This window comes from Eucalyptus grandis, chromosome 2, assembly GCF_016545825.1.
Source record: "Eucalyptus grandis isolate ANBG69807.140 chromosome 2, ASM1654582v1, whole genome shotgun sequence".
In the NCBI taxonomy this organism is placed as follows: Eukaryota; Viridiplantae; Streptophyta; class Magnoliopsida; order Myrtales; family Myrtaceae; genus Eucalyptus; species Eucalyptus grandis.
Window position 1 is genome coordinate 3,892,045 of NC_052613.1, and position 12,378 is coordinate 3,904,422.

Genomic DNA, 12,378 nt, shown 5'->3' on the forward strand with positions numbered 1-12,378 from the left:
TCATCACCCCATTCTCCTCCTCTCTTTTTGTAATTTCTAGCATCATCAAATTTTCATCCTCTTTTTTTTTTTTTTTTTCTCCCCCCGTGGGACACGATACAGAGACGGGGCAAGGAACAAGAGGGGAGCACACGGACCGTCCGCGTGCACCACGTGGCACGCCGGCGGGCGAATCGCGGCCCTCCACGCCGTCCACGTGGCTCCACCTCGCCTCCATATAAATACGCTCCCTTCCCCCGCACGCGCCTCGCATTACCAAATCCCTCCGCCCTCTCCCCCCGCGACGACCGGACGGCCAGTCCAGATTCCCTCGCCGTCGCCGCCGTGAAACGCCGGAGCGCACGGCGCACGGACCCGACGGACGCCGTCCTCCGCCACCGTCGCCGAGGTTGAGAGCCATGTCGAGCGACGCGCGCGCCGCCTCCGGCGCCACCGCCGCCGGCGCCGGGGAGTTCATGCTGTTCGGGGTCAGGGTGGTGGTGGTGGACCCCATGAGGAAGAGCGTGAGCCTGAACAACCTGTCGGAGTACGAGCAGCCCCAGGACGCGGCCCCGGCGGCGGCGGCGTCGGCAAGGACGACGCGGGGCGGCCGCCTCCGGCTACGCGTCCGCCGACGAAGCCGTCGCGCACGGCTCGAAAGGCGGGGCCGGCCGCGAGCGCAAGCGAGGTAACGATCCGAACGAATCCTATCGCCGATGGTGATCTCGTGTTTCCGGCGCCGTGCTCTTGCGTTGTCTTTTGAGATGCTCTGTTTACTGATTAGATCATCGTCGATCGACGCCTTGCTGTTGTTCTCGCATGGCGGTGATTTCGATTAAGATCTTAGATCATGCCGAACGGTCCACCTGCCGCTTCATCGGGAATCTGCTTAATCATCGCTTGAGATTGAGACGATTCGACCATTGCTACTGGAGATCTGTGATCGCTTCCGATCGGACCGATCATTTCTCTCCCTGGCTTCGGACTTCTAGATAGAATCTGCCGTAGAAATTTGATTTTTCCCCCTTTCTACGGATTGACATGAAGCACAGATATATCGGCCGATTCTCGCCTGAAGTGATTCTCTGTTCAAGTTCAATCCTTTTCGTCTTTCGATTGAGTTTCGAATCGGAAGCATGTTCTTCTCTAGATGTGTCGTATCCATGATTTTCTTTGGTCGAAATAATATATCTCAATGTTTGCCGTGAACTGTAAATTAATGATGTTCTGCGATTCATCTGTTGTTGTGATCAGGAGTCCCGTGGACGGAGGATGAACACCGGCTGTTCCTGCTCGGGCTACAGAAAGTAGGAAAGGGCGATTGGAGAGGCATTTCGAAGAACTTTGTGAAGACTCGGACGCCGACCCAGGTCGCGAGTCATGCCCAGAAATACTTTCTCCGCCGGAGCAACCTCAATCGCCGTCGCCGCCGGACTAGCCTGTTTGATATCACCACCGATACGGTAAACTATTTCCACCAATTACCTGTTTTTTTTTTTTTTTTTAAATTCATTATTGCCGTAAATCGTTATCTTGTAAATGAGAAATTGTTTGCTTTTTGGTTGGTTTTGTGTGGACTATGCAGAGAGATTGCTTCCCAGTTTGGATTCTATGAGTTTATTGTTCCTCTCCTGTGAAAAATTAATGCACTGTCTATATTTCTTTGACTGCTTAATGTTGCTATAACTTATAGGCTTATAGCTTTCGTTTCCTTGGTGTTGACTTTCTCTGGTAAGCAGTCTTTTTAGGATTAGTTGGTGAAGGAATATGGTATATTCTCATGGTTGCACGTTTTAAAGGTTGGAACTTGGACTTTGTTAGTTTCTCTTGCCCCTTCTTTCTTCTCTGCTGCTGGACTGCATTCAAGAATTGCCGACGACTAGACATTGCTTGTTTTTTTCAAGTTTTTTAATATGTAAATGTGAACAAGCGCGTAATCATTTTTACGCGGGTGGCTTCATAATTGGGAAGTTGAGCTTAAAAAATGAATTGGCCTGGTCTTGTGATTTCTCGAGTAGTGGGCTACTGCAAATCAAAACCCACTCTCATTTCTTTGTGTAGATAAATATGATAATTGCACTGTAGGGCCAAAAAGAGAAAGCAATTATCTAATGACTGGTTGTGCTTTTTTTTAAGGTCACTGCTGGTACAATGATGGAGGAGCAAGCTCCTCCAGTGGATGTTGCGACTGAGTCATACCCTGCACCACCAACACCAACAGTGCCCTTGGAATCCAGCAACATCTCGGGTTTCTCAATGATGCCACCGACAGTACACGTTGTGCTACCAGTTCCAGCAGAGAATCCTGTGGAAAATCTGAGCTTTGGACCAGGGGGCCAATTCGACAACTCTCCAGCGAAGCTAGTGCGCCCGGTCCCCATTCTTCCAGCTCCAGCTGTCCACGATCTCAACTTGTCTCTGGCCTCGCCTTCGGACCAAAGCGAGCCATCGAGAAGACCCTCGGCTTTCCAGATGACCCCGAGCTTCGGCAAGGGGGACAGCATGATCAGCGTCGCATGAGAGCTTCCGGGGGGGCCTCACAAAAGGTTAATCTATATAGCCTCGTGAAGAAAACTTAGGTTAGGGGAAAGATAGGGTCGTCGCTGATCTGTACAGACAACGGAAAAGATGGGATGATCATGTCTTTTGTCGTGCCGTCGATGCTATTCTTCTGTGCCTCATTAGATATCTTGGGTCATTTTGTCCGTCTTGTCCTTTGTATCTGTGAGCTCAAAAACTGAACTAACGAAACCTCTCTCTCCGTTTCATTGCCGTTTCATTTATTCGTGGGGTCTGATTTCCAACATCTACCGGTTCACCTAGGAGATCCGTGAGAGCGAAAGCGAATCAAACTGAGCCCCACCGGTGGCTGGTGGGGGGTGGGGGCAAAGACCTTTTATTTTACTTGTATCGAGGGACACGGTCGAGATCGTGATCTCTCGGATAAGATGAGGTTCAATAATTGGTGCTGGCCCTTTCGATTGGTCCAATCTATTGGTGGATCTTGTGTTAGCTTGGGTCGGCTCGAAAACAGATAAAACCCACCATGTCTGAAACTGGATAGCGAAAGGACAAAGTAAATCCGGATATGGTGCTGGTCGTTTCACCTTTTATGTATGATATTGATTGCTTGATATTCTCGTATCTGCGTTTTGGTTTGGTGGTTTTACCAATTCACCTGGGGAGAGTTGTTTGGCAAACATTTAATGATCTTGTTGTGTGCGGGGAAAGGTAGAGATCACACGAAAGGTGTATGTTCTCTTAAGAAGGATTTTCCTGCCAATCATTACTGAAAATTACTACTTATATTTGTAATAATATGTGGATAGATTGATGTCAAGTTAAGGAAAGCTCGACTTCTTAACCTGGTAAGAACGGTGAACGGTTAATTCACTGACCTCAGCATACATCGTCCACGGGAGGAAGGACTTGATTGTACATGTTTGCGACTTAGAAACTCGTGAATATGACATGCTATGTGCATACACTTCATCTGTTTAGTTAGCCAAAAATCAGCGAGGTTCAATTCACCGTATTATTTCAATGAATTAGGTGCAGTATTGTCTTTTATCGAGTTGCTTGGCCACAGGGGGACTTAGAAACTCTTGTGAATACGACGTGCTGTTTGTATAACGCTTAAATCTGTTTAGTACACGAAAAATCGGCGTGGTTCAATTCATCACATTATTTTAATAAAATAGGCGCACTACCGGTCTGTTATCGAGTTGCGCGGGCACTGGGCAGGACGTGTCACGCTTTGGTCTTGTCCTGGGAGTCGGACGGAATACTAATGGAATGTCTAAAACGTCACGATGGCACCTCGCGACAATTCTTCCAAACTAGAGCAGAAATTAGGAAGATTCGATGGAACAGGGGTGATCTGTCCAACGATTTGGAAGATCCAACCCGGACTCAGCCCCCCGGAACCGTTCAACCATCTTTTTTTCTTCGCTAAGCAACGAGATTCCGCAACATCAGCCGGTTCACCCTCTTAAAGATTCCCCACAGAAAGGCGTCTTCTCTGCCAAGAAACTCGTTTGAAAAAGGAGTCTAGAACCGACTTATTCGTCAAAGATAGAAAGTGGAAGCACTGGATAAGTTCAGGGGTTCTTTCCATATTGAGAGAGAATCGCCCTGCTGCAACGAAACTGACAAGAGAAAGCGAATCGAGAGTTCTGATTTTGAGGTCGCGATGTAAGGAATTTGGCAAAATTCTAAGTTAAAGGCCGAGATATGGACACTGCACATGAAAATTTTTAAGATCATAAACAAATATCAACAAAAATTACGGCGACGGTTGGCGACCGTTGCCACCAATACCCTCGGACCCATTCCTGGATATCAGTCAAGACACAAAATGTACGGACACACATCTAAAGTGCTAAGGGCATGCAAGAAAAGTGGGAGGAAGTCGAAAGAGGAAGTTAGGAACATATGATTTTGCATGCAAACTGACCAGCAAAGCCAAGACAGCCAGCCACCCCAGACCATGCGCGCAAGAGAGAGAGAGAGCTGCCTATGAACTTTCCATAAACTTTATTTCACTGATAGAAGTAGGCAACGGAAAACAAGATTAACATTCGCTTGAACTATATGCGATAGTTAAATTACCCTGCGCAGGCGGGGAAACATGGCTACTTGTACCTCGGCATACGAGGTGGAGGAGGCAAGATGGTAGGAGCATTCGCAGTTACTTCGTGGAAATGAAGTCGATTCTTCTTGTGGACCCGTTCGATATAGTCGGAAGCCCTACAGTCGACGTTCATGTCATCACGACGCACATATGCAGACTCGGTCCCATCTTCCAGCTCCACCAAGTAGGTGACGGGCATCGACCTGCCCCGCGGCCGCTGTGATAGGCAGGTACCAGGAGACTGCACAACAACTGATTTCTCAGCCATCATGGAAGAATCCTCAGCGAAGCTATGACTTCTAATCGGAACTGAACGGACAGTGGTGCCTAAGGTCGTGCTGGCTATTGAAAGAGATGAGGACCTAAGGATGTTGGTCATCATCTTCATAGACCTCTCACAAAGGGAGTCGTTGCTTCTGGTGTTATAACTCATGGCTATTCACTCTTGACTACCTCCACTAAACAGCTCTCAGAAAATAGTAAAGCAGGAAGAATTGGGTTAATACAGAACGAGGAGGATGGAGCTCTTATAGAGCAACAGGACAGAAATGAGAGACATAGTTAGTCAAATTTTCTTGTCGTCGGGGCTCCTCTACACTCAAGAGACCTACTTTTACTGTGGATTCGCTCATATTTCCCGAAATGAGGAAAAAGAGGGGTTGTAGGTCCATGATCTATTTCGTGAAGCAACAAAAAGCATTGGTTCTATTTCAAAATACGCAATTCCAACAATTGGGCTTAGAACAAAAGAAATATCTCTAGTACACCACACATTCTTAATACTTTCTAAAACTGATCATAATGTCTTAACTAGTTGGGATTTGAGGCTACTCCCAATTTATTTCATCCAGATTCCAATTTGAAGAACTTTTTGTTGACACTAACATAATCTTGACAAAAGGAAAAGAGAACTTGATAAGGGTCCTTCCATGAAAGAGGGGTTTATGCTTGGAGATCCCACACAAAGTAGCAATTTAAAACTAAGTATGTGCCAGTTACGCGTCTAGCTATAGAGCTGCATCCATGACTTCGCTTCATTTTGGATAAAGCTAGATTCCACTCTTACCACCCTTTTTCACTATGCACTCCTGAAAGCTTCCAACTAATTCGGCATTTACTTCAGTAACCTTCACGAAGAAGTTTCGCTCTCTAGGCAACTATGTTTCTCCCCACCCTACACCATCAGGGGTCGCATCGAATCCTTCATTTTGTCAAAAGGGGTATTCCGGGTGTCTAGATTTCTGTGAGTCAGTCATAATACATATTGCTTGTTTTGCAGGTAAAGAGCAGTAGAATTGGATTCTTCCGTCTGCTTTTCTAATTGAATTTCTGAATGCTTGTCTCTGCCACTCGTTTTAACATTTTGTCACCTTCAAGATGACGTCCCTTCACCCCTGTCATTTGGAATGAGATACTCAGAACCCAAAAGAAAGAAAGGCCACTCACATGGCTAGCTTATCAACCCAAGCTAGAGCGGCCCCAGGTGAAGCTCAAAATCAACTGCTCTTTTCGTTTGAATTACTTTAAAAAGGATAAAAACAAGAGGAAACTATTGAATGAACCAACAATGGGCTTCACGATGGATTACTTTAAATTACAGGAACAAGCTCTTAGCATTGGCTAAAATAATTTGCGTCTTGAAATAAGTAAATAACAAGTCAATACAACGGTGCAGCCGGCAGGACTGATGGAGAGTAAAAGTGGTGAAGTGTGGGCTTCATCTCATGTACTGAAATAAGCCTTACTTTATATAGGCAACACCAAAAGATGAAGAAGCAGATTTGATTACTAAAGGGATGTCCCTAAACAACACATAAAGTAAAGATATACAGCAAGGTACAAGTAGCTACAGCTCAAAAACAGCAAATCAAGCAATTCAGTCAGAATATACTAAAATCAAGCAATGGTAAGTTGTGGATATCTCTAATTCCCTCAGCTAATGCAAACTTACAGTAGCTTATTTCTCACTTCCAGTTCTGCTACGGTGGGTGTTACCCTTCCACAGAACTTGATGAAAGCCATGGGTTAGGGGGAATGTAGGTATAACCCTGAAAATATTCGCCTGCAGTAGGTGTTGGAGCTGGTGAGTCATCTAGAGGCATTGCAGTCCAGCATCTGTCAAAGTTCGCTGTACAATCTTTTCCAGAAACATCTGGCTTGAAATTTGGCTGCACCTCTCGAGCCTCCAATTTCTTCCAGTTGATTGACCGGAACCATTTGTGACCTTTAATCTCTTCTCCACCTTTTGGTCCACTTCCTAATCTTTTAGATGGTTCCTTCTGTAGCAACTGCAAAGAAGAGGTAACAACCGATTCTAATTATTTGTTAGTTTGCACAACAAAAAAATATAAAGCTCACATTGAACAAATGCTTACTCCTTTGAGCAAAGAATGAGCTTCGCTAGTCAAGCGTGGTGGCAGTTTAACTTTCTCATTGATAATTCTCTGCTGAAGCTTCTGTCTATTTGTATGCGTATATGGTGGCTGCAAAAATTATAAGAATAATGTAATTCAGGAAAAAAGTGGGATCTTAGGCAGTAGATTTGTATACTGAATGCCTTAGTCATTACCAGCTGAGGCAAATGCAGAAAGTGGGCAGGCAAACAGCTGTTGAGTTACATTCTACTTTTTCTAACTATATGATGCCCAAATCGACACTTAATATACTAGCCAATGCATTAAAAAATTGACCAATTTCATCTGAGATTCCAGGAATCACAGCTGAAAAAGGCTGACTGACCTCCCTAGATATCAGAATAACTGAAAGCAAGCAGGCCAGGGATATGTTAGGGTAGAATGAATTAGGTTACCAGAAAAATGAACCACCCATATGCATAGAGCATTACCTGTCCATTTAACATTTCATATAGAAGTATCCCAACGCTCCACCAATCTGCATCTTTATTGTGGCCTTTAGAAAGCAAAATTTCAGGAGCCATGTATTCAGTGGTTCCGCACATCGAATTTGATCTGCTTAATTCATCAATTTCCTTTGCTAGACCAAAGTCAGTAAGCATTACCTGTTTGAAGAACAGATATTGAATGCCGATTTGAACAATGTATAAAACCAGAATCATGTGTAGAATGCATATTTATGTTGAACAACTTAGTTACGTGGCATTACATGTCCATCAGCATCCATGAGAATATTTTCAGGTTTAAGATCCCGGTGCACAATTCCGCATTTGTGAAGATGTGAAACAGCAGATACTATCTCAGCAGCAAAAAACCTCGCTTGATCCTCACTGGCAGCCACAAAAGACTGATTAGTTAGAACAACTACAAACTAATCACGTAAGTGATTCAAGAATTCAAGTCACGAGATACCTAAATATCCCTTGTCGGTAAAGATGAAAGAAAAGATGCCCTCCGTTTATGAAGTCCAGGATCAAATAAAGCTTCGACTTGGTCTGTCAAGTGGACAAAGGAAGAGAAGAGAAAATGTGTCACAACCTAAAAGAGTAACGATGAATAAATTGATCGAAGCCTGAAATAGTGATGGTAAGGCTAAGATTCTCCAAAGCATATTCATGTTTCAAAGTTGAAAACCAAGCTTCAAAAGCAAATTATACTCCAAGCACCGACTCAACTAAAGGATTGCCCTTATGTCATCATGCTTTTTTACAACTGGAAGAATTACAGCAACATGGCAAGGCAGGTATTATGCAATAAATTATAATTTTGGGTACAACTAAGCCCAAGCAAACTCATTGGGAAGATCGTTGATTGCCATAAATGTATCATGGTCCGACATTTCCCCATTCCATGAAGGCATAGATATCAACTTTGTCATACTGGGAGAAGTGTGAGGAATATCACGTGGAAGATGATAGTCCATTGCCATAATGTGAAATGGATGATACAACTGGACTGTGTGTAAGCAGTGTTAAAGAGTTTGTGCTCGAATCAATTGATGAAAAGTACATCATGAGGAAGATGTCCAAAGGTGGGATTGGGCACTCATACAAAAACAGGTCGGATGCTAATGCTGCTCTCTTGATGATGACCTCAGCAGATCGAAACTAGTTGTTGTGTGGAATCAAAACACATCCCCTGCTCAGGATAGGAGATGCCCGAGTTTAAGGGAGACATGACACAATTGATCAAAATGAGGCATTCCAATATACAAGCCACGACCCCTAAGGAAAAAAGGAAAAAAAAAAAAAGAGGCTGGCCTAGTGAATCAACTCATCATGCGCCGCGTGTCTCCTGACCGAGGCCAGTTGGCTCCAACCGCAGAAAAACAGGCAAGCTCATGATCACCAAAAGCATCAGTTTTCAACACTCACAGCCTGCTAAAAAATATGAAAACGTCTGTATCTACTTTCAAGTGCCAACAAGCACTTCGAGTATTGCATGGCAAAGGCAAATTATGCTGCTCTACCTATCAAGTCTAATAGTTTCGTACTCGTTTCAACAACTCCACAAAATGCACTTTTCTCGAACCAGTATAACAAAAGGCAATCAAGAACCCCACAAAATGCACTTTTCTCGAACCATTAATGAAAAGCAATCAAGCAAAACAGTTAACTACTCTCAAGCCAGAGAACTTTCACTTCCCCATCCAAGAAAAACTAAAGCAGTCTCCATAATCCAATTAGCAAAATAGCTAAATATCCTTTAACAGCACAAATTTCACTTCGCATCCGATTCTCGAACCGCCACATAACTCTCCAAAACGCACAATATATCCACAACTCAAGTCCAAGAAAAGAGCTTCACATCTGGAAACAGAGCAAACATCACCTGGAAAGAATACCGGAGCGGGACGATGAAGGGGTGCACGACCTTGGCGAGAATATCCCTCTCCGCCTTCATGTAATCCACGTGGTTCTTCTTGATGATCGTCTCCTTCCTCATCACCTTCATCGCGTATATCCCGTCGCCCTCCCCGCCGTGCCCGCCCTTCTTCCTCACCTGGAACACCTTCCCGAAAGCGCCCTTCCCCACCACCCGCAGTATCTCGAAGTCCCCCGGCCCGATCTTGGCGCCGCCCTCCGCGATTTCTCTCCCGCCGACGCCGCCAAGGTCCGAGCTTTCTCGCTCGTTCCCCTCCAAAATCCCGCCTTTCGCATCGTCGTCGCCGTCTGCTCCTTCGTCTTCGGAAGAGTCGATGAAAGGGAGAGAGTTGGAGTGGGCGTAACGAGGGAGGGGCCCACGAAGGAGTGGGACCGGTTCTGGATCATGGGCGGGTCCTTGGGCGGTTGCGGATTGGCGGAAGAGTAGGAGGACGGGTTCGGGTTCGGGTTCAGGTGGGGCGTGATGGGGCCGAAGACCTCGGAGAAATCGAAGTCCAGAGGGGGCGAGGAGGAGAGAGGAGGAGCGGCGGCGGCGGAGGAGGAGGGGATGGTGAGGTTGGCGAGGTTGCGGGTCAGGAGGGAGTAGAGGGGCTGCTTCTTCTGGGAGGAGGACGACGACGCCGCGGCGGCGGGAGACACCATCTTGTCGGCGGCCGTGGGCGGAGGCCGGCCGGAGATGGAGAGCCGGCCAAGAAGGTGGCTTCGAGGCAGGCCGACGGAGCGAGGATTACATTGTTAGAGAGAGAAAGAGGAGAGAGAGAGAGAGAGAGATAGAGAGAGAGAGAGATGGAACGCCAAGAGTTATAGAGAGAGAGAGAGGGAGGGAGGTGGCAATGATGGCGACTGCGGGGATTCACATTTTAGAGAGAGAAGGTGGAGATGAAGTGCGGCTGCTGCCGCCACAGTCATGATTCTCTCTCCTCTTTTTTTTTTTGTTTTAATTTTTTTTTTCACAGCGATTGATTGATGATGGGGAAGAAGCAGTTGTGAGGAAATACGCACGGGGGGAATAAGAAGTCAAAGCCCCATATCATCTTCATCATGGATTTGGTCTTCTTCTTTTTTTCTTTTTTTTTCAATTGAATTTCAGACAGGGACAAGGTGTGGAATCATTTTTTGGGAAAGAGCACGCGAGTCAGCCTTGCCTGGAATGGCTAAGTCAATTAAGATTATTCTTTTTTTTTTTTTTTTTATGAATTGTGGTTTTTTACTAGACTTTTTTTTTTTTTTTTTGAGACAAAGGCGTTCCTATTTCGGTCACTAGAAAAGAACGGCGAGCTCGTACCCTTATTTGAGATTGAGTTGGCCATTGGGTACTTATTTGAAATTTCCACTAATTTCCTTACACCTCCTTTGGCATTACGATAAGTTTCCGGCCGATCGTGTCATGTAGGATGGTTGGCGTCCACGTTCGTAAATTCTAATTAAAATTGGGTGGATAGATTCAATTGACAAAATTGAGAAATTTTATGATTGAATTGGCCAAACTTTAATAGGCCTAGGATTTTTTAAACAATTTTCTAATAAGAGAAAGCATGAGTTTGTGTGTTGTATTTGCCCTTCTTGTACCAAAGAAGGTTGGATTGTGATGCATATACATTGATAGTGGAGTAATGAGCAAAATACCATCAAGCACTGTTTTTCCATCCCTCGAATCGATGATCTTCTTGACCAGCTTCATAGCGTTACTATCTTTTTCAAGATCGATCTTTGAAGTAGATATCATCAAATTTGAATGAGAGCTGGAGATGAAAAAGCTGCTTTCAAAACAAGAGATGATCTCTATGAATGAATGGTCATGGCTTTTGGTCCTCTAATGTTCCTAGTACATTTATGCGCCTTATGAATCATGTCCTCCAACCAATTATTCACAATTTTTTTGTTATTTATTTTCATGACATTCTTGTTTATAGTTCTACTCAAGAGCAACATTTGAACCATCTTCACCAAGTTTTCATGGTTCTATAGAACCAAAAGTCATATGCTAACTTGAAGAAGTGTCAGTTCTTTACCGATAACCTTATTTTCTGAGGCTATGTTGTCTTTGAAGTAGGCATCAAAATGGATCCTAGCAAGGTGGAGGCAACATAAGTTGGCCCATTCCTACATCTATACATGACATTTAGAGTTTCCATGGTTTGGCCTTATTTTACCATTCTTTTATCAAGCATTTTGAAGCCATCATTCTACTATCATCAAATGCTCAAAGAGAGGGAGTTTCAAGTGGTCCAAAGTGACACAACAAAGCTTCAGAGTCATCATAGCTTTATCAAGTGGATTGTTGGCAACATTATCTATTGTTCAAGAAATTTATTCTCTTTTCGCATCATGAAGCTTTCAATGGGTAGAGTTTCTACAAGCTTTTCACTTGTCTTATCAAACATAAAACTACAGCTCTTGTTCAAGTGGCGGATGCTTTAAAGCATAGGCATTCCTTGCTATCCACAATGCATTTGAAAATCTTGGGCTTTGATATGATCAACAAGTTTTATGAAAATGATTCGGACTTTGGGAAAATTTGGAAAGATTATTCAAAAGGTCCAAATTAGCGATTCTTGTTGTAAGTTGGATTTCTTCTCAAGAATAATTGTTTGTGCATACTAAAAAGTTATCTAAGGGAAGCCCATGGTGGAGTACTAGTCGATCATTTTGGAAGAGACAAGACACAATCTCTTGTCAAAGAAAAAAAAATTTAGCCTTGAATGGAAAAAGACGTAATGAGACGTGGAGAAGTGTAGAACTCGTCAAATTGCTAAAAGCTATGCTTAAGACACTGGCTTATACATAAAAAAAATTTAGCCTTGAATGGAAAAAAGACGTAATGAGACATGTGGAGAAGTGCAGAACTCGTCAAATTGCTAAAAGCTATGCTTAAGACACTAGCTTATACATTCCATTACCGGTACCCACAGCCTCTTAACAAGATGTAAGCCTAGATTTTGTGGTTGATTTACCTAGGATACAAAGG

General features: G+C 44.2%; 2 protein-coding genes across 2 annotated transcripts; one reads left to right on the forward strand and one right to left on the reverse strand.

The window, feature by feature from the left end:
- Positions 1–241: 241 nt before the first annotated feature.
- LOC104418706 (transcription factor MYB1R1) lies at positions 242–2,762 on the forward strand. Its single transcript, XM_010030123.3, is given in 4 exon segments — positions 242–586; positions 588–667; positions 1,234–1,442; positions 2,116–2,762. Coding segments are annotated over 4 exon segments (861 nt in total). The 5' UTR covers positions 242–398; the 3' UTR covers positions 2,500–2,762.
- A 3,613-nt stretch (positions 2,763–6,375) lies between these two features.
- Positions 6,376–10,215, reverse strand: LOC104418715 (serine/threonine-protein kinase AtPK1/AtPK6). Its single transcript, XM_010030134.3, is given in 7 exon segments — positions 6,376–6,900; positions 6,988–7,095; positions 7,458–7,631; positions 7,736–7,856; positions 7,939–8,021; positions 9,358–9,761; positions 9,764–10,215. Coding segments are annotated over 7 exon segments (1,476 nt in total). The 5' UTR covers positions 10,053–10,215; the 3' UTR covers positions 6,376–6,603.
- Between the last annotated feature and the right edge of the window lie 2,163 nt (positions 10,216–12,378).